This window comes from Pelophylax lessonae (assembly GCF_965119305.1).
Source record: "Pelophylax lessonae genome assembly, chromosome: 13".
Classification (NCBI taxonomy): Eukaryota; Metazoa; Chordata; class Amphibia; order Anura; family Ranidae; genus Pelophylax; species Pelophylax lessonae.
Genome location: NC_138780.1, coordinates 11194206 through 11205598, shown reverse-complemented (window position 1 = coordinate 11205598; position 11393 = coordinate 11194206). Strand labels below are relative to the sequence as shown.

The 11393-nt window shown below is 40.6% G+C and overlaps 1 protein-coding gene across 1 annotated transcript in view; it reads right to left on the bottom strand.

Moving 5' to 3' along the window:
- Nucleotides 1-10755, bottom strand: part of NOP9 (NOP9 nucleolar protein) — a gene marked incomplete at its 3' end in the record, with an annotated part of 18068 nt that extends 7313 nt beyond the window's left edge. Inside the window, 7 exon segments of the mRNA XM_082274846.1 lie at nucleotides 406-581; nucleotides 584-597; nucleotides 2754-2895; nucleotides 3294-3374; nucleotides 4628-5071; nucleotides 7289-7628; nucleotides 10713-10755. Coding sequence (XP_082130972.1) covers nucleotides 406-581; nucleotides 584-597; nucleotides 2754-2895; nucleotides 3294-3374; nucleotides 4628-5071; nucleotides 7289-7571 — 1140 coding nt within the window. The 5' untranslated portion in view covers nucleotides 7572-7628; nucleotides 10713-10755.
- Nucleotides 10756-11393: the final 638 nt, after the last annotated feature.

Genomic DNA, 11393 nt, shown 5'->3' with positions numbered 1-11393 from the left:
GAGAAAGAGAGAGGAGGAAGAGAAAAGTGGGGAAAGAGAGAGAGCATAAGAAAGAAGAGAGAGGAAGAGAAAAAAGACAGCATTTGTGGAAGAGAGAGAGAGAGGGATAAAGAAAGAGCAGGGAAAAGGTGGTGGTGGTGGTGGGGGGAGGGGGCAGAGGATGGTAAAACAGAATGAGAGAGAAACTGAAAGGGGTGAGGGAGTCCCAGAAGGGGAGGAGGAAGAGACGGGGAGAATGTGTTAGAGAGAGAAGATTTGGCAGAAATAGGGCAGTAGAGCTTGCAATCACATTTAAACTAACAGTGGACAGAGTAAGAGAAAGGTCTATTCTAAACAGAGCAGAGCACATAATTACTTCTACCACCCTGACATTTGGAGGCGCTGTGGGGGTTCAGGAACACTAACCAGTTTCTTGGTCTGGGCGGCCCTAATCAGCCTCTGCACGGTGTAGTTGGCGATGGGGTGGGCGCACAGCGCATGCAGTTGGCCTTGGAAGTGATTGTTGTAGAGACGGCGGAGTTGTTTCTTGTCGCTGACTTCCAGGATTCTCTCCAGAAGGCGGCTGCTGGTCTCATCCTTCAAAATACCAGAAGGGAGCTGGAGAAAGAAATAAAACAATTCCCACCCACAGATTAATGTACAGCAATAGACGTGGTATGGCTTCCACTTCCCCTGCTTTGCTCCAGCATCAACTAACTTAGGAAGACGGCAAAGTCTGAGAGTGTCGGTGCTGAATATTGGCTTCTTCCCTTTCCAAGTAAAAGTGATTTTCGGCAGTATTTGGTATCATCAACCTCTCTCTCTCCTCCGGCACCTTTCCCCTCCCCCCCCCGCTCTTTCACTGGTTACCCCCATACTTACTAAAAAACCTCACTGGACCCCACCTGTTTGAATGACTTAAGACCCATCTCCCATCTGCCTCCAAGCTTCTTGAATGGCCTTCTCCACAACCATATCAGTTGCTACCTCACTGAAGACCTTCTCCATCCTCTAGATCAGGGATCCTCAAACGACGGCCCTCCAGCTGTTGAGGAACTACACATCCCATGAGGCATTGTAAAACTCTGACATTCACAGACATGACTAGGCATGATGGGAATTGTAGTTCCTGAACTGGAGGGCCATAGTTTGAAGCACCGTGCTCTACAGTCTGGCTTCAGCTCTCAACATTCCACTGAAACCACCCTACTAAAACTCACCAATGACTAACTGATAAAACCAATGGCCAGCACTTCATACTTACACTCTTGGGCCTTTCTGCTGCCTTCCGAAACAGTTGACCACCCACTACTCCTTAAACTCCACTCCCTTGGCCTCCATGACTGCTCTTTCCTGGTTCTCCTCCTACCTATCTCAGCGCACTTTCAGTGTCACATACAACGTCTCCTCCACTCCGAGACTGCTTCTCTGCCAATCTCTTCACTGGCTTTCCCTACCCCATCGTATGAAATTCAAAATTCGAACACAATATACAAAGCCATCTGCAACATCATCTGCAGATATCGCCCAAATCATTCGCTCTGCTCCTCCCATGATCTCCTGCACTCTAGTTACCTCCCATTCTCGCCTGCAGGACTTTCCCAGAGCGTCTCCCATCCTCTGGAACTCCCTGCCCCAGTATGTCCAGTCAGCTCCTACTCTGTCCGCCTTTAGGCAATCCCTGAGAACTCACTTATTCAGGGAAGTCTACCCCCACCTCAGAACTGTACCCGGGTCACCTCCATCAGATCTCCCCCCCTGCAGCTCTTACCTTTTGTAACACCTCCCCTCCCTTTAGACTGTAAGCTCCATGAGCAGGACCCTCCTATTCTTTCTGTTTTGTAATTGTACTGTCCCCGTATTTATTGCAAAGCGCTGCGTAAAAGGCTGGCGCTATATAAATCCTGTATAACAGGGGTGGGGAACCTATGGCCGGGGGGCCGTATGCGGCCCTCAAAGTCATTTGGTCCGGCCCCCCGTGCAGCTGAGTCTGTGTCTCTTAGCTGATCTGTCAGAATGGAGCCGATGCTTCCTGTATAGTTTCAGCTCCGTTCTGACAGTCTGAGTGAGTCACAGGCGGAGTGATATCAAATGCACTCTGCTGTGACCAATACAGGAAACATCGCCTCTTCCTCCAGCGCGGCGCCGCTGCTAGCCAGCATTTCCCGCCAGCACAGCACACACAGCAGTACCAGCCAGAGCCAGCAGTATTCACAGCAGTACCAGCCAGCTGTACCCACCAGCAAGTTCTTTTCAAAACTTACCACCACAAAGAGTCGACTGCGCTCCAGACTAACCGACTCAAACCAGGAAAACCAGTTGCGAGTTGCAACATCATCAATACCAGCTAACATCACACACCTCACCAAAGAGAAGCAGTTGCAGCCATCACATTAGTTGATAATTTTGTACGGCCCCCGAATGATTTTATAAATACCCAAATGGCCCTTGGCAGAAAAAAGGTTCCCCACCCCTGCTGTATAACAATAATAATTTGAGCAAAAAATAATATATACACATACATACACACACATATACAAATTATACATACATATATACATATATATATATATATATACACACACACACACACATTATATATATATATACACACACACACACATTATATATATATATATATATATATATATATATATATATATATATATATATATATATATATACACACACACATATATATACACATTATATATATATATATATATATATATACATATATATATTAGAAATGAAAATATCCCCCACCCTCTCACCTGCTGTCGGCAGAGACGTTTCTAGAGGAGAGATACTGAAGGACATCGTCACACAGCGCAGAACAGGTAGATGGCGACTTCCTATGCAGAACCTGCAAGGCGACCTGCATCCCCAGACTGGCCACTTTATTGGTGGCGAATACTAGATAAAAAGAATGAGCATCGTTATAACAGAGGCCCCCACCTCGTCTCCGATTGAACATGGCGGGAGAAAAAAAAAGGGGGATTTTTAAGTGCCCAACAGGTTGTATAATAATTATACAATAGAAGTCCTCCATACTTGGAGGACAATAAAATCTGAGCCCAGGAATAGAACGAGGAGTAGGAGAGGAGAGGAGGGGAGAGGAGAGGAGAGGGGGGAGAGGAGAGGAGAGGAGAGGGGGGAGAGGAGAGGGGGGAGAGGAGAGGAGAGGGAGAGGAGAGGAGAGGGGGGAGAGGAGAGGAGAGGAGAGGAGAGGGGGGAGAGGAGAGGGGGGAGAGGAGAGGAGAGGAGAGGGGGGAGAGGAGAGGAGAGGGAGAGGAGAGGAGAGGAGTACTCACCTCCAATATTCTCACAAAACAATCCGCTCAGCTCCTGCAGCTGCTTGAGAAAAGTGTCCGGAACATCAAATTCAGAACTCACTGCAAAAGAGAATCAGATGTGAGGAAGAGAGAATGTGGAATAGAATAGGAGAGAGACAGAAAAAAGGAATAGGAGAGATAAAGAACAGAAAACAGAGCTAAGAGGAGCGAGAGAACTAAGACTAGGAATAAGAGCAAGAAGAAATGAGACAGAGAAAAGATAAAAAAGATGAGAGATAGAGTGAGGAATGAGGGAGAGAGAATGAGAGAAAGATAGAGAGAGGAAGGTAGGAATGAGAGAAAGCAAGGAATGAATGAGAGAAAGCAAGGAAAGGATGAATGAGAGAGAGAGAAAAGAGAGAGAGAAAGGAATGAAAGAGAGAGGGAGAGAGAGAGAGAAAGGAAGGAAGGGAAAAATGAGAGAGGGAGAGAGAGAGAAAGGAAGGAAGGGAAAAATGAGAGAGGGAGAGAGAGAGAGAAAGGAAGGAAGGAATGAATGAGCGAGAGAAAGGAATTAATGAATGAGCGAGAGGAAGGAATGGGAGAGAGAGAAAGGAAGGAAGGAATGAGAGAGGGAGAGAGAGAAAGGAAGGAAGGAATGAATGAGAGAAAGGAAGGAAGGAAAAATAAAGAGATCTATAGAGGAATGAATGAGAGAAAGGAAGGAAGGAAGGAGAGAAAGGAAGGAAGGAAGGAGAGAAAGGAAGGAAGGAAGGAAGGAAGGAGAGAAAGGAAGGAAGGAAGGAAGGAAGGAGAGAAAGGAAGGAAGGAAGGAAGGAAGGAAGGAAGGAAGGAAGGAAGGAAGGAAGGAAGGAAGGAAGGAAGGAGAGAAAGGAAGGAAAGAAAGGAAGGAAGGAATGAATGAGAGAAAGGAAGGAAGGAAAAATAAAGAGATCTATAGAGGAATGAATGAGAGAAAGGAATGAATGAATGAGAGAAAGGAATGAATGAATGAGAGAAAGGAATGAATGAATGAGAGAAAGGAATGAATGAATGAGAGAAAGGAAGGAAGGAAGGAGAGAAAGGAAGGAAGGAAGGAAGGAGAGAAAGGAAGGAAGGAGAGAAAAAGGAATGAGGAGAAGGAAGGAATGAGAGAAAGGAAGGAAGGAAAGAGAGAGAGAAAGGAAGGAAGGATGAATGAATGAATGAAAGAGAAAGGAATGAATGAGAGAAAGGAAGGAATGAAAGAGAAAGGAAGGAAGGAAGGAAGGAAGGAGCGAGAGAGAGATGAGAGTAAGACTATAGGAATGCATTAAACATGATCCCCGTCCCAGTAGCAGTGGGTGTAGTCCCCAGCACAGTGTATACGGTACCGGTCAGTCCTGGTGCTCCCTTCTTATTGGTCTCCAGGTTCAGGATGGTCCCGCTAAGCACCTGGAACAAAGTCCGTATGATGAAACTGCCATGTGTGTCCTGATTGTACGGCAGAAACTTCCCCTTCACTTCTGAGCACAGACTCAGTATCAGGTCCTCCAGATTGGGGCCCGTTTCACCCTCTTCTTCCTCCTCCTCCTCTTCCATCCTCTCCTGGTTCTGAAAACGAGGATACTGAAGCAGTGCCGTCTGCATGACATGCGCCCCGCTGCGGTGCCAGCACACCTCCTGCCAATGCCCGCTGAGGACCTTTAGGAGCTGGCAGAGCTGGGAGGAAGTGGCCACAGCGAGCAGCTTCTGCAGGACGAGACTGCCGGACATGTCCGTGGCCAGAGCCAACTCGTTACCCGTCACCTCGTTAAAGACATTCCGGACAAACAGACCTGCGGGGAATCAGAGGCAGCATTAGGCTCATCTACCGCGGTCATTAAAAAGCAAACTGTATGTAGCATTAATCTTCCCCTACCCTGTTTTCATATTAACGGTCAGGAGGAGATTCCAGGAGACAGGCAGTTACTCTAGGAGAGCTGGACAGGGCTGTAGAAGGTCCTTAACCCATCAGCAGGACCGGTATCTGCTCCTTTGTGTAAGGAGGAACAGGATGAGCACTGCCAGAGCCCTACAAAATATCCTCCAGCAGCCACTAGTGTGAATGTCTCTGACCAAACAATCAGAAACAGACTTCATGAGGGTGGCCTGAGGGCCCGACGTCCTCTAGTGGGCGCTGTGCTCACTGCCCGGCACCGTGAAGCTTGATTGGCATTTGCCATAGAACACCAGAATTGGCAGCTCCACCACTGGCACCCTGTACTTTTCACAGAGGAAAGCAGGATCACCCTGAGCACACATATATATATAATCCTATCAGTGCATCCTGGCTCTGGAGATTCATTGGTTGCTATGATGCTGACGGTCATAATAATAATATACCATCAAAACCAGCCACACCACAGCAGCCTCTGTTTAAGCTGTAATATAAGGATACAATTACAGAATTAAAAAAAAAAAAATGAATTATGATTCTATCATTCTATCAGTGAATCCTGTCCCTAGAACTTAGTTGGTTGCTATGGTGTTGGCGGTCACATTATAATATCCCATCAAAACCACCCAAACCACACTAGCCTATGTTTATTATTGTAATATTAAAGATACAATTACAGCATTAAAAAAAATATATATATTATTCCATTAGTGTATCCTGGCCCTAGAGCTTCATTGGTTGCTATGGTGCTGGCGGTCACATTATAATATCCCATCAAAACCACCCAAACCACACTAGCCTATGTTTATTACTGTAATATTAAAGATACAATTACAGCATTAAAAAATAAATAAATAATAATATTCCATTAGTGTATCCTGGCTTCATTGGTTGCTATGATGCTGGCAGCCCCATGATAATATCCTATCAAAACCAGTCTCTGTTTAATACTGTAATATTAGAATACAATTACAGCATTAAAATAAATAAATAATATTCCATTATGGGTCGACATATGGGAGGACTGGATAGATTTTAAGAAAACAAGAGGATACACTGAGTGGAAAAGAGATTAGGAAAATAAGTAAATTGGAGTTTTAAGAGTGGTTGGGGGGGGGGGGGGGGGTTGGGTTAAAACGATGACGTAAATGTGTTTTTTGTATTTTTTTGAAAATGAATAAACAAATTTATAAATAAATAATATTCCATTAGTGTATCCTGGCCCTAGAGCTTCATTGGTTGCTATGATGCTGGCAGCCACATGATAATATCCTATCAAAACCGGGCACACCACATCAGTCTCTGTTTAATACTGTAATATTAGAATACAATTACAGCATTAAAAGGAAAAAAAAAAAAAGAAAAAATAATATTATATATATATATATATATATATATTGCTCAAAAAAATTAAAGGAACACTTTTTAATCAGTATAGCATCAAGTCAATTAAACTCCTGAGATATTGATGGGGTGTACTCACTTTTGTGAGATACTGTATATATATATATATATATACACATATATACACACACACACATATACATATATACACATATATATAAAATATTGACCTTTGTCTTAAGGCAGGTCATGTGATACACAGGATCCTCTTTGGATCCTCTCCAGGATGGGGGTGGATGGTCCTCGATTATGCAGACATGGTGATGTCAGCGCCACTCTCTGTATCAATACACTGAAAGCGCAGGGCCCCATGGTGACGCTTCTTCAGGACCCCAGGGGGCTGCTCCTTCCTGGACCCAGAGGAGCTTGTCCGTGACACCCTGCACTTACAGTACGTCCTCAGTCTTCTGACTACAAGAATAGTGGGCTCATTTAACCTGAAGACTGAGGACATCTTGTGGTGGAGAAGACGTACTGCATCGGGCTTTAAAAATATAGCCTGGAGTTGGGGTTTAAGCCATACTCCCTGCAACAGCCCGTCTGTAATTTGGCTCCCATCTTGTTGTGGCCTTCTAGGCTGTGAGCCAATCACAGGAGTCTCCCTCCTCTCGTTAAAGGCTCATGGATACTTTCTACAATACAGATTCTGGGAGGGGCGATCTACAAACTAAACACCACTGTCATCATTTAAAGAAAGAGAAAATTTCCTTACTCCGGTCTTCATCAGAGCCGAATCCTTGCTGAAGAGTCTCCCCAACTCTGCGAAAATACCCCACTGACTTGGGGTCCAGGCGTGGGAGGGAATTTTCAGGAGGACTTTTCTTGCTCTGCCCTGCGGAGGGGTTGGTGGGTTGTGATGGATGGCCTTTGTCTGCTTTCTTCTGTTTCTTTGGCGGCCCTTCCCCCCCACCAGTGGACCCCAAATTCTTCTCCTCGGCCCGCTGGGGTCTTCTCTTGTCATTCCCTTTCTTCTTCTTTTTCTCCTCCGTCCCCATTGTGATCGGTCTTCTGTAAATACAGAGACGCGGCCTGATTATCGTCCCAAACCTGACCTAAAACAAATACAAGAAGGGCCAAATAATTATCAGGAGGTCCTGAGGGGCCGCTGCCAACAGAGGGCCACCGATAGAGCAAAACATTCACATTGTGTTTGTATGTTGGAGCAGAAAATCATTTATCCCCAAATAGATCATTCTCCACTTCTGCAAGTTATAAATAATTATAAATATCTAACACATCCCTGTCTTCAGATTTTACTGGATATTCCATAGCATATCAGCAGGGTAAATACACCGGGGTCCTGGGTCTGCCCATTATGAGGGGTTCCCACCATCCCTGTGCCGAGTTCCCGGGTCTGTACACCTGCTGTGCCCATTATGAGGGGTTCCCACCATGCCTGTGCTGAGTTCATGGGTCTGTACACCTGCTGTGCCCATTATGAGGGGTTCCCATCATCCCTGTGCTGAGTTCCTGGGTCTGTACACCTGCTGTGCCCATTATGAGGGGTTCCCACCATCCCTGTGCTGAGTTCCTGAGTCTGTAGACCTGCTGTGCCCATTATGAGGGGTTTCCACCATCCCTGTGCTGAGTTCCCAGGTCTGTACACCCGCTGTGCCCATTATGAGGGGTCCCCACCATCCCTGTGCTGAGTTCCCGGATCTGTACCCCTGCTGTGCCCATTATGAGGGGTTCCCACCATCCCTGTACTGAGTTCCCGGGTCTGTACACCTGTAGTGCCCATTATGAGGGGTTCCCACCATCCATGTGCTGAGTTCCCAGGTCTGTACACCTGCTGTGCCCATTTACTCATATATATATATTTATGTTTTTTTTTTTTATTGTAGATTAGTATAGTATTATGGATCCTTATTAGTATTGTACTTTATTATAGTACTATAGATCTCTATATATTAGTATTGTACAGTAGTATAGATCTATATATCTATTAGCATTGTACAGTATTATAGCGCTATAGATCTATACAAGTATATATTATTGTATGGTATTACAGTACTATAGATCTCTTTATATAGTATTGTACCAGTATTATAGATCTATTAGTATTGTACAATGTTATAGTAATATATATCAATGTACAGTATATTATTATAGTATAGATTACAGATGTATATAGCATTGTACATTATAGTACTATAGATGTATATACAGTATTTTAGTACTATATATATATATATATATATATATAGTAATATAGTATATATTATATTAAAATACATGTATATAGCATTGTACAGTATATTATAGTACTATAGATGTATACACAGTATTATTGTACTACAGATCTGTATACAGATGTATATATTACTATAGTTGTATATACAGTATATTATAGTACTATAGATGTATATACAGTATATTATATTACTATAGTTGTATATACAGTATATTATATTACTATAGTTGTATATACAGTATATTATATTACTATAGATGTATATACAGTATATTATAGTACTATAGTTGTATATACAGTATATTATATTACTATAGTTGTATATACAGTATATTATAGTACTATAGATGTATATACAGTATATTATAGTACTATAGTTGTATATACAGTATATTATAGTACTATAGATGTATATACAGTATATTATAGTACTATAGTTGTATATACAGTATATTATAGTACTATAGATGTATATACAGTATATTATATTACTATAGATGTATATACAGTATATTATAGTACTATAGATGTATATACAGTATATTATAGTACTATAGTTGTATATACAGTATATTATAGTACTATAGATGTATATACAGTATATTATATTACTATAGTTGTATATACAGTATATTATAGTACTATAGATGTATATACAGTATATTATAGTACTATAGATGTATATACAGTATATTATAGTACTATAGATGTATATACAGTATATTATATTACTATAGATGTATATACAGTATATTATAGTACTATAGTTGTATATACAGTATATTATATTACTATAGTTGTATATACAGTATATTATAGTACTATAGATGTATATACAGTATATTATAGTACTATAGTTGTATATACAGTATATTATATTACTATAGTTGTATATACAGTATATTATAGTACTATAGATGTATATACAGTATATTATAGTACTATAGTTGTATATACAGTATATTATAGTACTATAGATGTATATACAGTATATTATAGTACTATAGATGTATATACAGTATATTATATTACTATAGTTGTATATACAGTATATTATAGTACTATAGTTGTATATACAGTATATTATAGTACTATAGATGTATATACAGTATATTATAGTACTATAGATGTATATACAGTATATTATAGTACTATAGTTGTATATACAGTATATTATAGTACTATAGATGTATATACAGTATATTATAGTACTATAGATGTATATACAGTATATTATAGTACTATAGATGTATATACAGTATACTACTTTAGATGTATATATAGCATTGTACAGTATATATTATAGATGTATATATAGTATTGTACAGTATATATTATAGATGTATATATAGTATTGTACAGTATATATTACTACAGATGTATATAGCTTTGTACAGTATAATATAGTACTATAGATGTATATACAGTATTATAGTACTACAGATCTATATATAGTATATATTATATTACTATAGATGTATATAGCATTGTACAGTATATATTATTATAGATGTATATACAGTATATTATAGTACTATAGATGTGTATATAAAGCATTGTACAGTATATTATAGTACTACAGATGTACAGTATATAGCATTGTACAGTATTATTGTAGATGTATATACACTATATTATATTACTATAGATGTATATAGCATTGTATGGTATATTATAGTACTATAGATGTACAGTATATATTACTATAGATGTATATATAGCATTGTACAGTATATTATAGTACTATAGATGTACAGTATATAGCATTGTACATCTGATATATTGCTTCCCCCTTCTATAGGACTATGTGGGTATCTGAGGCCCCCAGCCCCCTCCATCTGACATTTGTACACAATGAGGATCTCAGGGAAGAAGAATGTTAGAGATGGAGGTGATCAGAGCTGGGCTCCCCCTCCTGCACCCCTCATATTACCCCCCATACCTCTCAGCAGTCACCATCCAGGAACTGGGCACATGTGCTGGAGTCGCAGAGTGATGACATCACCGTCCCTGTCCCCGCCCCTTGCTCTGTGTGCTGTGCTGCAGATACAATGTAAAGCTGGATACACACTACTGTATTTTGTTAGTAGATTTCCTTTAGATTTAACTTCAGCTATGTAGTACAAGGGTCGGCCTGATTGCATACAAATAATAAAGTGTTTAGGTCTGACCTCATATTATCTGGTTTTGGTAAATCTAAAGGAAAACATTTTAAGAAAATTGCATAGTGTGTATGCAGCTGTACACAGAGAGATATGATTGTACATAGTATAGGAGGGGTCACATGGCAGGGGAGTACAGGCAGATCCTACACACGCCTTCAATCTCATTACAGGTTTTTATTAAAAAAAAAATATATATATATATTATTAATAATAATTCTCTATTGTCAATGTAGGAAATGAGATCACTTTCTATCATTAGTCGGATTCCTGTTTCCAATACGTTTTCTTATCAATCACAATCATTCTTTTCATCCACAATAATTGATGGAAGTTTGAGTCATTAATATTCCTTGCAGTAGATGTGCTCTGTATTTGTCCCAGTGTGCTCCGCGCATCATCAACCATTTCTTTATTTTGTTATAAAATACAGTTTTCATCTTTTTTCCCTCCTTTGTTAC